This window comes from Saccostrea cucullata, unplaced genomic scaffold, assembly GCF_032062105.1.
Source record: "Saccostrea cucullata isolate Sc308-1 unplaced genomic scaffold, CSIRO_AGI_Scuc_v1 ctg2711, whole genome shotgun sequence".
NCBI lineage: Eukaryota > Metazoa > Mollusca > Bivalvia > Ostreida > Ostreidae > Saccostrea > Saccostrea cuccullata.
This window is the reverse complement of record NW_026929884.1, coordinates 58,667-75,399: the sequence shown is the minus strand read 5'-3', so window position 1 is coordinate 75,399 and position 16,733 is coordinate 58,667. Positions and strand designations below refer to the sequence as shown.

At 34.9% G+C, this 16,733-nt stretch overlaps 1 protein-coding gene across 1 annotated transcript; it reads right to left on the bottom strand.

Annotated features, from left to right (window-relative positions):
• Positions 1-88: 88 nt before the first annotated feature.
• Positions 89-16,409, bottom strand: LOC134282368 (piwi-like protein 1). Its single transcript, XM_062764768.1, is given in 20 exon segments — positions 89-931; positions 1,098-1,245; positions 1,729-1,854; positions 2,109-2,265; positions 6,627-6,801; positions 7,018-7,142; positions 7,434-7,585; positions 7,972-8,159; positions 8,307-8,424; positions 8,663-8,780; positions 8,868-8,991; positions 9,119-9,230; positions 9,622-9,819; positions 10,746-10,826; positions 11,090-11,214; positions 11,373-11,587; positions 11,751-11,798; positions 11,801-11,990; positions 12,247-12,357; positions 16,337-16,409. Coding segments are annotated over 19 exon segments (2,616 nt in total). The 5' UTR covers positions 12,346-12,357; positions 16,337-16,409; the 3' UTR covers positions 89-814.
• Between the last annotated feature and the right edge of the window lie 324 nt (positions 16,410-16,733).

The window sequence follows — 16,733 nt, the reverse complement described above, 5'->3', positions numbered from 1 at the left end:
TATTAGACATAAATTTCCATAATGTTAATTAATATAAATGATTCTTCGGCCCACAAGTGTTTGGTTTTTATTATAACTAACACACAGGAAGAACTTAACTTTTTATTGAAGAACAATAAAAAAAATATATCCGTCAAACATTGCACATCTGATTCGCCCTATGAAAAATGACACATGAAATAATGCCAATGATTTTTTTGATGTGTTAGCTATTTACTTTACACTTTGTATGTTTTTTTTTCTCCATTCAAAAAGCAAAAATTGGACATTTGGAACAAAAAATATTACGACTTGCATAAAATCAAAGCTTAAAAATTATTATCTTTTCCTACTAACGGTAACATGCTACTGTCCATATGGGCAAGCACCAAACCATCATAAGGATTAACATTCACGATAACAGTGGTTAAATCTCTCCTGCATAATCAAGTAAAACAAAACATACTACATATACATGGCATCTACTTCTACATAGGTAAAAACTAAAATTTATGAACACATAATGGTACATGTAATATATTTGAGGTATGTTTTGATTTCAGAAATATATCTTCTTGATCAATATCCAGTCTTCTTTTCCTTGGAAGAGGAAGTTCTTTATCCTTCCATCCTCGTCTGTCTATCTTCTTCCATCGGAATTGCACTTAACTGTTCTTCACTCTATATCACTTTTGTCTACACTACTTTCATTGCTTACACCTCCGTTTATGACTTTTCGTCGCAACAGTCAACAACCTTTCTTGTCACTCTACCCTGGATTCATGATCTTCCATTAGATCAATTCAACAATTGATCATGTGCTGAACTTACAAGCTTACAGGAAGTACAGACGATCTGACAGTGACATGTGAGGGTCCTTGTGAATTGACTGTCCCACCAAGAAAGCCAGCTTGTGGGCGTACTGACACGGTGCTGGTACACGGATGGTCCCCTATCACAAAAATTATAACATCATTAATATAAATTTTGAATTTACAATAAAGATTTATTCCTAACAGTGAATGAAAAAAGTTCCATTTTACATAGTGGTGCAAGAATAGAAATGTTCAAAGAATGACTAAACAGAGAGGCTGATAATTATTGTTTATGGGACTTACCGGCCAATTATAATACAAGTGCGTCATTTTATACGCAAGTCTTTGCATATGGTCCGGTTTGAGGCCCGTTGAATCCCAGATCACGTTGTAGTGGGTGGGGGTCACTGTACCCTGTCTGACCGACTGAGACACCAGGAAGAAGTCGTACCTAAAACACAAAGAGTGCCATTAATATCCCCATCTTCATCAATCTACACAGCCTGTTCCGAACACACCTGTCCATTACAATTAACCAAATTTATTTTCCAATCCTCTGTTCTTGCTTTGGAAAGATGGAAAATCCATTCTTCAATGATCATGACTTGGTGACCCTGACCAAAGTCTTGCAAAACATGCAACTTGAAGCCAGGGTTGTATTTTAAAATGATTTTCCTCCTATTTGTACAATTGAAGGTGCTTTTCCAATATGCGCTCTTCATCAAAACTCTATTAATCAACTTAGCTCTCTATTAGTGAACTTAAACCGGTTTTTTTTGTGTGGCCTTTTGTCTACTGCAATTTTCGTGTGTATTTTATTACTACTGAAGCCTAAAGCTCACTTTATTAATCTCACTTTCTTTTCTTTCAATGTTTTGAAGTTGTAATATTTTAAATTAACAATGGAGACTTCCTATGCTTAATCAGTACTGACCAGATGGGTTTGGTGACCTGGGTGTCCACAATAGTTCCTGGTGGGGGATTGGTCAGAGATGGACCAGACTTGGCAAAGAACCTTGTGTTGATTCTCTTCTTTACAACCACCACTGCTACCTTGGGACTACAAAATCAAATTAAATGTATATATCACGTATTACCACAAATTCCAAGTTTAATGAGTCATTAATTTTATCATTTGATTGACAACTATCATTTTATTCATTATTGAAAACTTAAGGTTCCTTTTATCTGCAGAAGTAAACAAGCAAAGGGTGAATCAGCATCTGGCTCCTTCTTAAGACACAATAAAGCATTACAGAGCTGAATTGAATTTGATACAGAGATAGACCCTATAGCAGTTGACACAGTTCTTACTTGTAATCTTGTCCACCACTTCTCTTGAAGCACTCGTTGAGCTGTGGTACCTCGTGTTCGTACACCGCCCTCAGCTGCCCGTCACCCACTCCGTCACGGAATACAATGATCCTCTCAGGCAGGGCACCATTCACCTCATGATATTTCTCCAATGCCCCTAAAATTTATAACACACTGATTAAATCTCAAGAATGCAATTTAATACACTTAAAATCATTTTTTTTAAAAAACTATTTTATACTTTTAAGTAAATCAGTTTCATCTAATTAATTAAGATTTTTTTTTTCAAAAAATAAAACCAATATCATCTAAATAATGGAATACAGTGGGTCCCGTTTAAACGGATAGTCAGGTTGTCAGAATAGTTTTATCCGTATAGCCGAATATTGGAATAGCCGATTGCAAAATTTGCCATACAAACGGCAGATCTACAGTACATAAATAACAATTTCAACTTGGTTGTATTACGTACCTGTAATTTCGTTTTCGATTGATGAATGTACCAAGTCAGGAAATGAATTATTTCAAGTAATTAAATAACAAGTTCAATAGATTTTGTATGAATAATTTGTTTTAAATTGAAGTATGAAACTTATTTTCATCTTTATATATTTATTTAGCACCAGGCACCTGTTTACATTCATCCCATTCGTTAATGGCCTCCATTTTGGAAAACGGAAGTTGATTGAATACATGACTATATTATATTAAACCATTTTTTTCCGGATTGCTGATTATTAAATAAAAATTTTTTTATTGTTTCGTCTTTATTTGTATTTGTTTGTCATTTTCAAGCACATAATAGAGCATAAACATATTGTCAAGCATACAAGATTTCAAGCACTACAACTGAGAACGTATAATTATATGGGGTGCATGTGATTTTAATTCTTAAAATTGCACTTAAAAGTGAACACATATTCAACTAAATGACCAAGCGCTACCATTTAATAGACAGTCTAATGGCCGGTTGCGTATCTCAGATTTAAACCTACGATCAATGATTCCGGGTTTAAATCCAAGTTTTCGCGTTGCACACATGTAAGGATTGGCTGAGTACGGCTCAGAATTACGGTAAATTCTGAACCTGGTGTAGAGGTGGTTTAAATCAAGCTTTACAAGGTTTCCAGGTATTTTTGGGTAGAATATTTCGATATTTTGAAATATTTCGATGTTGCAGAAATGTTTTATGGCAATTATGATTGCATTGATATATTTTGCAGTATCAAAAAAGCTATTCTACAAAATATTTTTTTGGCCATGTTGCATGAGGATTTTTCTTTTTGCAGACCTCTTCAACAACTTTTCAATGTGCCGTTTTAACACTGATATAGCTGTAGTATAAAGTTTTGGAGGATACTTTTAATTAAAATGCATAAATGTACATAAACAGGAATTTTATAGAAACTTTCTAACATACCAAATTTAAATCAAATTACGAATTTTACACTTTTGAACAGCTGATGATACACATTCCAATAATTTATAATACTGCCGAATTTTATGAGGATAAAAAGTCTTTCAGTTTTCAGTAAATCGGGCTATCGACAGGGCCGGATCGGAGGAACCGGGCAAGGAGGAGGAGGGTATGTTCGTCCCCTATAATTTTGCCGGTGTATAAAATTCTATAGAAAACATAGATAATAATAAGTGTTTTCAAAAAAATAATGTCTTATAAAGTTTTTTTTTTCATTTGAATTTAAACTAAAAATCTAAATTTATTCATTTTCCCTGTATCATTTACCTATATACATGTATTGTGTTTTGATTTTGTTTCTAAATTACTTATTCCAAAGACCACATCCTTGTTTTCTTCTCTTCAGTCTTTTGCAAAAGCTGTATTCTGTTTGCGTTTTTATATTTTCTTATGGTTTGAGTTTCGATGAAAGATGCCATGATTTGAATTAAATCATGTAAATTGTATTGCATTTTTTCAGCACTAACAATTTACAATTTAACATCGATATATATCATTGTTTCTAAATATATCCTTTTAATTTTCAACCAGTTACTAGTATTAAAACTTGTTTTAAAGTGCTGTAATATTAGGAAACCTATTATCCTTCAACATTTTATACGAGTATGTTAAGATTAGGTAAACCTTACTCAGTTTTATAGCTTGCAACAGAAATGCGACTCAGGTAAACCCGACTCAACTGGGGTTTAAACCCGGCTTACGTGATCCACGGATCAACCATTGAGCTGTACTTATCTGAACCAAAGGTACGCAACCGGCCATAATTCTGATAATTTTAATTTGATGTCCAAGCGAAGTGTCATACACAGACTGAACAGTTCAATAATTAAAATTTCACACGGAACAAAATTGTACACAAGCCAATTATCAATTATCAAAATTAACACCCAAGCCGGTCATGACTATTGTTATCAAAACATATTGATCTACTGTGCCCACTGCTAACACAGGTAAGGTGCTGGCGTGCGTTCAGCCGTGACTAACCCCCTCATTGTCGTAATTTGACTGGAAGTGTCAAACTTGTGTAAACAAAGGATTTACATACGGAAGGTAGAGGTGTGAACAAGACAATTATTATGAAAATCACTATGATAGGTGAAATTTTTGTATCAGATAAAACGAAAATCCGATAATTTCCTATCAGAATATCAGGTGAAATTATTAATAAATATATAAGAAGTGGTTTTGTGCTCTGATATTGTATCAGATTAGCCGAAATATTCGTTTAACCGCTATCCGATTAAATGGAATCCACTGTACTTTCAATGTTACTCTCATCTGCATGCATTATTGATTATTCAGGAAATTTTTTTTCATGTTAATATTTTAGCTCAATATGAAATTTATCATTACACAAAGACATATTTGTTCAGAAAATATTTTTGAATATAATTAAAAATGGCATGAATTCCACTTCCTAAACCATAATTACTTACCAACCTTATTGGATATTTACAACACTGCCAGGACTTTCCAACCTACATATAATTAACTTGATTACTTCTGAACTTACCTCTGAGTGATGTGACTAATCCATTGATTAGCTCCTCTCCAGTATGTTGGAATGTTGTACGTGAATAATAGCGAGTAAGAGTTTTGTTTAAGGAGCAGATCACGCCCCCTACAGATCGGCCTTTCTTAGCTGAATCGTGATAAGTATCGACACCTACCACCATCAGATTTTTCAACTGGAACAAAGGAGAACTTTGGTTAGTAAATAAACAATGGTCTATTTGGACCATAAAAATGATAATTCTGTTGTCTTTCTGGACAGCATGAAACTTATAATAAAGATTCAATATAATTCAGTTGTCTTCCTGGACAACATAAAAACTTGCATAAAATAAATGTTCAATCTAATCTATCCAACAAAGCATGTTTTTGCTAAATATCTGCTCTTTTGGTAGGCAACATTTACCAACTGCCCTTCTTTAACATATAGTATTTTCCTTTTTTTAAACTTGAGAATCCTTAAATACTAATACACAAGTTGCTTATCCACGCTTTGTTGGACAAGCTAACATATAATTCAAACTGAACAGATTCAAGGAGCAAAATCATGTCTGCTGCCTTTTTTCTGAAAAAAGTAGAAATTCAATGGCTACCTTGCCAATCTCGTACAACAATACACAGGGCAAATCTTAAACAGCAATATAATGTCATGTACTTTGTCATGCATTTGAATTGTAACAAGTACATTTTAACAACTAATTTTTGTTTAGTGTGTTTTTTCTTTTTAATATTTGATTTGTAGCCAGTATTGTTGCACTCCAGATTTGTCAGACTCCAGATCTTGGAGATAAAAAAATTAATAACCACAATGTAAACAACAAAAGAACAAGGCCTAGAAAAAAATATGTTTGTTTCCGCTTTCCCGACCGACCCTAATTTATAGTGCCGACCCTAAATATTTTTGTAATGCTTTTTGTCCCATGATGTGCAAGATTTCATCCAGCGAATTATAGTCTCCAACTTTGCAAGCTTTTCAAGACCGAAAGAATTTGGGTCACCTTTCTATTGTAAGTTTAAGTCACAGAAAAGCTTGAAAACACTACTTCTTTCGTCATTAATGTCAATTCTATACATGTTTTGATTTTTTGATTAAAGAAGCAAAATAAATTTTTTTCAAAAAAAAAAAAAAAAAATATGCCTACCTACCGACCCTATATATTTTCAGCCTGAAAGCGGAAACAAACATATTTTTTTTCCAGGCCTAAACAGTACACTTATAACCGGGTGCACCGACATTGAAACAAAGATAGAGAACATACACAAGACACGGACATCATCTGAGAAAGTCCACAGACAGGTTCAACAGTGTACACAAACATGCTGTTAGAAGCAACAACTTGAGGATTAGTAGTTAGTGGATTCACATTTTATGACAAATCTCCAAGAACAACCTTGACAGCAGTCATCTCGGAATCTATTCTTGTGGAATTTACTTACCTTTAACCTCTCAAACAAGTACGCATTGAAAACTAACCAAGTGCCAATTCTTAGAAATGATAATTGATCATCAGTTAAAAGGAAGTTCAAACCTTTCATGCACACTTTCAAACCATCCATCAGCTCTTGCATGGAGTGTTGAAAGGTGCAGCGAGAGTAGTATCGAGTTAGAGCTTGATTCATGGAAGCAATCACTCCCCCAACGGAGCGGCCCTTCTTACTAGAATCATGGTAAGAATCTATCCCAACCACCATAAGGTTCTTGAGCTACAGTGACAATCACAAATGTAGTATAAAAGTTCTTCAACAAAAACAGCCATAAAGCACATCACAAGAAACAGAAAGAACTATATAATACATGTACAATATGAAGTGTGCACAGAATTATATCAAGTAAACATTACATACAGATAAACATACTGTTAAATTCTACAACATGCACCACTCTACACTCTAGCTGATGAAGCGTTTCATTTTACTTACAGGAATTTCCAGACACCATACTTCTCCTCCTAGCTTACAATTCAGTTGAATGGCAATTTTGGTTGCCACAGACATCAACATCTGTTTTTTCGAGAGAGTTCTCTGTACAACACACTGACTTGGTACTGCAAAATAAAACTGCTACTGTGCATTCAACATCATTGCTTCCCATTGTAAGAGGTCTTACCTACTTGTTTTACTTTAAACTGTTAATTTTTCAAGAAATACAGTGCATGTAAATCATTAGCAAAGCATGTACAATGAATATTCCATCCCAGAATTTTTTTTAAGTTGAGCAAGTATTAGAAATTCAGAATAATATATAAGTGTACATATTCTTGAATTAATGAACAAAGAAACAAGTTTTTTTTCCACAATATATCTATATAACAGAGCATTGGTGAATCTCAACATACCTGGATGGTCAACACAGCAAAATTTCTTAATGGCGTCATACCGATCCTTACGATTTGTAGGCAAAATGGTCAAGGCCAACTGTGTCTGTGGGGTTACGTATTGCTTTAGTGCAGTAAGATAGCTGTCATTCCTATCATCTGGCAACTCACAACTGAAAAATGTCAATAAACTCCTCAATGAAGAAATACATCCAATCTTTTTACTTCCTTTCTTTTTTAAACATAGAAAGTAGAATTTTTAGCGAGGATTTAATTTTGGCATTATTTGCGAGGGTCATGAGATCGTTAAAATTAAATACCGCTAAATATTTATTGCACTTTATTTGTAATAGCTACTTTAGAAGGCATTTTAAAATCGCTAAAATTACCTCTCGCTAAAAATAAATTACCAATATTTAAGGAGAAATCGCTAAATTTGTGTCTCCCTAAAATTTCCACTTATACGGTATCAAATACAATTTGGTGCAGAAAATTCTCTCTCCTCCCCTTTCAGTACAAGAGGAAATTCTTTGTAACTTCCTTCCAAATTGGAACTTACATTGTGGGAGAGTTGATTTGCATTCCCATGGGCGGGCCGACTCGGCTGAGGGTCTGGACCAGGTCCTGAGCCTGGGGACTGTTTCTCCGCGTAAACACGATGACCCAGTTCTCCAGATTCACTGGGGTGATCAACTTCTTCCCTCTCATGTCTCTGCTCCAGTCTGCGTCTTCCTGTCTGTAACTCAACTAAACAAACAAAATACATTTTTCTTTTTGTCTATAACCCAACTACAACAAACAAAATATATATCATTCAAATTTAATTGTACTCCACTTATAAGGATTGCTTCTAATTTTGTTTGTAAATAAAAAAGATCAAATCAGAGAAATTACCTCGGCCCCTCCTTTCTGATAGATTTTCTCCTGGGGAGCGATGTGAGCATTCACGTTCAGCAGATTCTGAGAAAACCTTAGTCCCCATCCTCCCATCTCTGCTCGCACTTTCTCATTCCTGTCAGAGCAAATTAACATAGGTTTGAAGGGCAATTAACAAAGTATAAACCAGAATACTAGTCCATCAAGAGTCGACTTCTAAAGACACACCTATACAACCAGTTTTTTAAAACCAAAATATTATAATTAAAAAATTCTTGTCAAACTTTGACAATTAGCAAGATAAATTACCATTAAGAAACATTTTCTAAGAAAATGATGTTGTATGTCACATTTCAGTCGTTATTATTACTAACTTGTTGATTTGGTCAATAAAGCCTTGTAATGTTTTATTTCTTCCCTCTGGAGCAACTCTGGTGTGAGCACCTACATCTTTCATGACATTAAAGTCAGCCCTGGCCTCATCAGTCAGTCCTGAAATGAAAACCTATCAACTTCAGTCACTTCTACAAATACCTCTGAACTGTGTTCACTGATATCAATTGGTAACTACTGCATTACCTGTGAGAGTACAGAGTTCTGGTAGAAGGAAGATGGGTTCTGTACGTCCCATTCTGATGTCCTTTTTCTTGGGTCTTGATACTACCAGAGGCTGGTTCATGTCCCTAACTTCTATGTTGTAGTTCTACAATATGTATGTAAAGAAATCAAGCGACAGGTCTTGAAAATCAAACTAGACTTCACATTAACTTCTTTGTAGTGTTCTATTCATATGATACATGTATGCAAGTACAGCCAAAAAGTAAACTTACCTTCTTGTAATATTCAGCTAAAGTAATGGAGACATCATTCCTCAGCTTGAAGGCAAAATCTGGCCTCTTGTCCCAGTCAAAGTCATCTACACGGTAGGTCTTATTGTTATACCTGTAAGTCAGATCATTAATCTAATGACTGGAGACCATACCCAGAATGTTAAATACTGAAAGAATTTCACTTTGTGGATATCGGGGATAAATGAAGATTTGTTCCTCCTTTAAAACGTAATTGTACTTTTGGGAATTAAAATGTACCACTGTTTATTGAGTTTCTGCTTTTAATTGATAAATTTAAATACAAAATACATTTGAACTTCAGCATATTTGTTCCAGATTTATGCAACATGTCGAGCTCGTGGATAGCAACACAGATTTATTTAAGTTATTGAAACATTTTTTCTTTTATTTCTATGCTAAACAACACACACATTATTTTCAACTCTCACTGCTAAAAATGCATCAGGAAAAAAGATAACTGATAAAACTAATTTATAAGTTACCTTGTTAGAACAATAGAGCCAACAAACTTTCGGACACAATCATCGTAGAAACTATCCCCTTTGCTTTGGTTGTACATGTCGTACATCAGATCCAGTAATGTATCAGATCTGATGATTTTATGACTGATGTCTGCACATAACAAGGTGTCAGTCTCATACTTAGCAATGGCTGTTACAAACCCGGGCATGACAGTCAGTCTGAAAATAAATATTTCATAAACAACTGTTGTGTTCACCATTACATTAGCGACACTTTAAAATCACTTTTAATAATGGTGAGAGTTCAGCTTACAATGCATACAAGTAACTATGTTTCTGAGAATCATACTAAATAATACAAGAGGCCCATGGGCCACATCGCTCACATGAGAAGCTTTGACCATTCTGTTCTTTACTAGATTTCCCCCTTGTAATACATTTGTGACCCCACTGATCACAATTAAGACAATTTGAAATCACACTACCCCAGGATGCTTCCACATAAGTTCAGCTTTTCTGGCCCAGTGGTTCTTTAAAGATTTTTCCTAGATATTTCTATGTAAAACTTTGATTCCCCATTGTGGCCCCGCCCAATCCCCGGGGGTCATGATTTGAACAATTTAGAATCTACACTACACCAGGATTGCTTTCACACATAGTTTCAGCTTTTCTGGCCCAGTGGTTCTTGAGAAGAAGATTTTTAAAGATTTTTCTTATATATTTCTATGTAAAACTTGATTCCCCATTGTGGCCCCACCCAATCCCCGGGGGTCATGATTTGAACAATTTACAATCTACACTACCCCAGGATGCTTCCACATAAGTTTCAGCTTTTCTGGCCCAGTGATTCTTGAGAAGATTTTTTAATGACCCCACCCTATTTTTGTCTCTTCTTGATTATCTCCCCTTGTGAAGGGATTTGGCCCTTTATTTTAACAATTTAAGTTCCCCTTTACCCAAGCATGCTTTGTACCAAGTTTGATCAAAATTGGCCCAGTGGATCTTGAGAAGAAGTCGAAAATGTGAAAAGTTTACGGACGGAGACGGAGGGACGACGGACACAATGTGATCAGAAAAGCTCACTTTAGCCTTCGGCTCAGGTGAGCTAAAAACCAATGATCACAATAAATGGTTCCTGTTCTTACTTGTGTTGTGGAATGTCAACCGACAGAGTGGGATTGAAGTAATTACGACCAATCTGCTTCATTTCAATCATGGCCAGTACCCTAGGCAAAAATAATACAAAATATATTCACTGAGAGAAGAATTAATACACATAGAAAGATGGCAATACTGCTCAAAAAATATGTATTTGACATCAAATATTCTTTATTTTGTTTTTACCGACGTTTTTTTGTCAATGTACCTGCATAACTACAAATAAATATTATCTATCTTATCCAACTTTCCATTAAAACTCCAATATCTGTTTCTACACAGTATTAACATAAAAGTTTTTCTGTTTAATGTTTACATCTCCGATACTCACCTTCTGAATATGATGTTGTAGACCTGCATGACTTGGGGTGAGGAAGGGGGTAGCTCATTGGTCAGTGTGATTGTAATTCTTATTTGGGCGTCATCTGTCTTCCTCTGACTGTACACCTCTGTCACCTACAAGTCAACAACAATAACTTGTAGAAAGAATACCTACCCAATCTATGAACAAATCAAATAACATATTCAGTAACTGCCATTACAGACACTAAGATTTTTTAAAAATTATCCTTTTTCTTGTATCAGATATCTTTAAAGGTCCTTGAATTTCAAACCTGATCCTGAAGACGTTTTGGCAAGTACAGGATCATCCCATCAAAAGCTTTCGTCTTCCCAAGTAAATTTTCATGGGTCATTAATAGAGCCATGCGCATTTTTCTGGAGTCAACAGGAGGGTTGAAATCCACATGGTACTGGTAGAGATGCCAGTCAGGTGCCATTTCAAGCTTGAAGTAGTTTGTGACTACAGGTAACTGTATTCCCGATGTTCCTGAATCAAACATTTTATGATCACTCATCTTTACAAACTACAAAAATTTCATTTCTAATTTCCAAAATCAAAGATCTAGGAGCACTTGTTTCTACAAGTTTTGCTCTATTATTATTCGTATTTTTAATTCTGAATATAGAAAGTGATCATGCACTGTATTTACCTCTTTTATCTGTAAGCCACGCGGGCTTGCATTCTGGGTCGCTATAGTAAAGTCTATCCTTCTCTCCCCTGCATCTCTTGTACCAATAGCCATTTTCGCTAATGCCTCTGCCGGCACATCACCTGTTCCTGTAGCAATACCGGGCCGTGGCTCCTTGGCACCACCTCTGTAAGACGCTCTCCCACTAGCTGCTGGGGGACCACCTGCCGGAGCGGGGGCAGGGGCTGAGGAAGGTTGTTGCTATATATACAATTTAATGCAAAATGTGTAATCCGGCAAAAATAATTTGAATTGGTGAAGACATTTATGCTTTTAGTGTGTGTGTGTTTTCAAATTATCAATTCTTGAGTGAAAAACAAGGTAATGAGGAATAACATGATAAAGGTTGATATTGATTAACATTTAGGTCTCTAATAGAAAATGGAGGGGCTTTTGTTTGGTGAGAACTGAATCAGTATCAAGCAATAACAATGTTGATATTAAATAATGTGCCTACCTCCCTTGATGGCGGGGCCTGTTCTCCTGGGCGTCTAGCTTGATCTTCAGAAGCCCCTCGTGCTCTACCACGCGCTCGTGCTCGGCCTCTTCCCGACATGTTTACTTAACACTGTAAACAAAACAATTCAACATGTAGTACAATTATAATTCATGCAGACTAAATCATGCATCTTCAGTATTATCTTCTTTTACTGTAAACAAAATAAAAGGACCCAAACTCAATGCAGAATGTTTAGTAGTTCACAAAATAACAGGGTTTGAAATTAGCGAGAAATACTTGCAAAATGCGAGTTGATTTTTAAAACAGCGAGTAAAAATAGAAGACACTTGAAATTTTTAGCAAGTGGTGTTTTTGACCCAAGTAGTCTTGTATCCATATTTCTCTGTTAATTCGTCTTGCTTTTTTGAAATTTGAAAAGAGTCACAATGCATTCGCCTGAGGCAATTTTTATTTGTTTGCAAAACATATTGGTCCCATCTGATCAAATTCCAACCATGGGTGCAAAGTTAGCCACTTGGACTGGAAATGACGAACATCATTGCCGTTGACATCATGAGTCGATGTCTTTGACTGTTCTTCTTAATCAGAGATCTCTGTCAAGTCTGGGAATGAAAAAGTTTCCGTCGTTTTATTTGTAAAACAAACAAAAGCTTTCGTTGTTTTGGGTCAGTTGCCCCAATACCGATCTTCGCTTTGGAGGCATTTCGGGCAAGTGTCTGGATACACAATGAGTAACTTGTACTTGTTTTGTTTCAAAATAAATAATCAAAGTTTTAAGAAATATTAGAACATATTACATACTGGAGTATTACTTTATTATGTTTATTATTTAAATCATTACATATAATTTTAATAAATATAATTGACTCGGTATTTGGTAAAAAAATTCTAGTAGCGTAATCTATACGAAGGAAATATTCCATTTACAATTCCGATTTTAGTCTTGATCAACCAGACGCTCTGCTGGTGTAAAACACATACGCGACTACAAAGAGTCTGATTGAAGGAAGGAACAGTATGCTCAGATACGTCATGAATAAAATCGGTCAGCTTAAAAATGGTCCTAAAATGCACCAAGATAAGAGTTTCGACCCACAGTTTTGCATCTTATAGTGCCATATCTGTAATAGTGTTGTAAAATCGGACAAATTTTACTTTCGATTATATAATCGATAATTTGAACTATTAAAAATGTTTAATTTATTCATCCTGAGAAGTATTTTAAATAGACAATGCACCAGGATATGGGATATAATTCGGCTTCAACGTCTTCACCATGCATGTTCGCCATTTTGTTTACCGCCGATTAGAGTGACGTCCCTTTGGTGAATATAAAAGTTAAACCTGCTCGGCTTGAAAAATACGGCTTCAAAAATATAGCGATCTATCGATGATAATACTTACAATCAATTGTCGCCGATCTGGGCCTTTAAACGATGATTTTTTGATAGTCGGCGACTAACGTAACAACACTCATCTGTAAGACATGCGCCAGACTGACCCCTCTCTAATTTTTTAATGCATACATAGGTTTTGATCCTCTCCTGGTATTGATAAATATTTTGATATTAAAAGGAACAGTCTTCGAAATAACCTGGGTGCCCCATGCCCGGGACCTGGTAAATTTGCCATCGGGCATGTGAAAATTCTCAAATTACATGCCCAAAGGGCATGTGTGAATTTTCTTTCAATTTACAATATTTAATTGCCATTTTTTCTGTCGTACCCAGTTATTCGCGTAAACTTGCTATGTTATGTCTTAAGTTGAATTGTCAGTCTACATGTGTATTTCGTTACATTCTCGATACGACTTGGCAAATGACTATCAATCATAATCATTAAAGTGTTTGATTTTAACCTATTTGTTTTCTCAAAGTTTCTTGCTAAATTACAATATGTTTATTGATGCCGCGTGCAGTGGACTGCTGTCATGATCCTATTTCTGAAATTCAGTTCAGCTAAACCAGCCAACAAAAGACCCGCATGCGAGTCAAAAGTTGTCAACAAAAAGCCAAAAACGCATACAAAAAATGCAGACAGACAGGCCACTGTTGATTTAAAACTCTGAAAACAATTTAAGCTAAAGATGGAGAGGATTTAAAAACAGAAACACTGTCCTAATAGTTAATATAAAAACCTTATTTTTTTGTTGCACAATCATATCTGCTAACGTTATATAAATTAATTTTGAGTAGGGCATGTACAAATTTCAATGGGCTGGGTTAAAATAATCGGTATACATGCCCGAAGGGCATGTGCTGAAAAAGAATTGTTGTGAAGACTGAAGGAATCATTGGTCTTTGCATTAATCCTTTCACTTTTGATTCGAGTGAATTCATTCATTCATTAGGATGTTTCATTTTTCATTTAAGTGAATGACATAAAAAATTAACACCAATAACATACAATAACATAAAATACGTAATTTGTTCGATTTCTTTACCTACAGTGGAGGGGAAAAATGATACTTTTTCCCCCCAGTTTATTCTACCACTATTTCCAAGAAACTCTTTTGCATTGGAGTCACAAAAAGTGCAAATCAAAACAAAAATTATATATTATTTTGCAGGGCAAAATGGTATATTTCAGCAAATTAAATGCAAAACTAAAAGCAATTGTTTAATACCCATCATCTTATTATAGAGATTTATAAATATATCATTGATTAATAGATAGAAAAAACTTCTACAAATATTTTAAAAAAGATAATTTTTGGTTATTGTGCAATTTAAAGAAAAATGCACATGCCTGCAAAACCATCATTGAGTAATTGTGTTTATCATTGAAGGGCAAGTTGGAAGTGAATGGTTTCTGAAAGGCTGTTATTGAAAGCATGACATGTATAAAGACAAGGCCCCTAAAATCCGCCATTTGCAATGTACTTTCATTTTCAAGTTTTAAACAGCAACTTTCCAGTTATCCAAGACTTGCATTGATAAACATATTTTGTTTCTGCAATGATGGTTTTCCTCTTATATATTTTTTGAAAATATTTTTTTTCAAGAATTTTTCTCACATTTCTAAAAATTTATAAACTGTAAAATTTTTAACTGTTTTGGTAAAAAATAATTTTGGACATGTTGACACAGACCATTCTTTTTACAGTAAATTATTGTGAAGGGGCAAATTGTCCAACAAGTTTGCAAGTGACTTGCATTCCAATGGACCTCTTATATATTATTTTTTTTAAGCACATTTCTAATTGATACTGTTTTGGTAAATAATCTTACACAGACCATTCTTTTTACAGTGTGTAAACATCTGTTTGTTGACATGCACACTTAATCCTTTCAGCATTCCAGTGTTCTTAGTAAGTCTTAAAAATTTCTTTTTATGCTTCAATAAATATATTATATACTATGATCTTGGGCATTAACAAATACACATAAACAAAAGGTATGCGTTTCTCCAACACTTTCTCCGATTTGGTTTGTTTACAATACTGAACCCCAGATCAGCTGCAAGTTGTACACTTTTTCCACCTCGTATTCGATCAATAGCATTTTTTTTTTTTAAATCAAATTGACTATTCAATAAAAAATTTTAAAAATCGTACGTGCAATGTTACGTTTACCTTTAAAACGCGCCTCATGCAGAAATCCAGGTCTACTTTCCCACAGAAGCTCCTCGCAACAGTAATGGCCGACCACCTTGCCATGCAGCCACGGAAAGAAGCGAGTGATTTGATTGGCTGCTTTCATTACTTAGTTAATTTCCGACGAAAACCCCGCGAAAACATAAAGCATGGGAAAGATAGGAAAGCTAGGGTTTCCATCCAGCATGCTTACTTTAGCTTATTTTAATATCAATTTAATGTGATCCATCCAAAAATTTAACTTTTTTTATAGGTTTTCTAAAGGGTATCACAAAGCCTGCTGATCTCCGTCTGCAGCAGGCTTACTAAGGACCACGTGAACCCGGCCACATTCATGACATTGGCTAGCTGCTGCATTCATGAATCCCGACCTTTAGTTTACTCGTGCTTTGCAGTTTTGGCGACAACTTGTTTGACATGTACAAAAATGTGCAATTTTTTGCTTTTGAAACATAGAATATTTAAGTAGACTAAATGCAATATATTTCAAACCTCTAATCTGCTAGCTGGTTTTCACTTCCGTCGCTTCTCACAGCATCACACACTCTGCCTACGGCTACTGCTATACGTTTGGGGTTTTGTGACACGTGGTACAAGGGGTCTCGGTATTACGTAAGGAACTTGGTTTCACCGAAGAGTGGATGTATTTTAAAAAAAAAAACGCGATGGGTCATTCTGTTTATTTTAATTTTTTTTGGCCAATTGTAGATTTTTTTTGATAATTGTATAGAGCTGTGAATTAAGGAAATGAATTACAAAAAAAAAAAAAATAATAGTTTTACACATCTTAATAGAAAACAAAATGTTAAAAACTGGAATATTTCCGAAAGCGAGTTGAAATTGCGAAAAAAGGAGTTTCGCGGTGTGAATACCTAGAACCAAATTAATT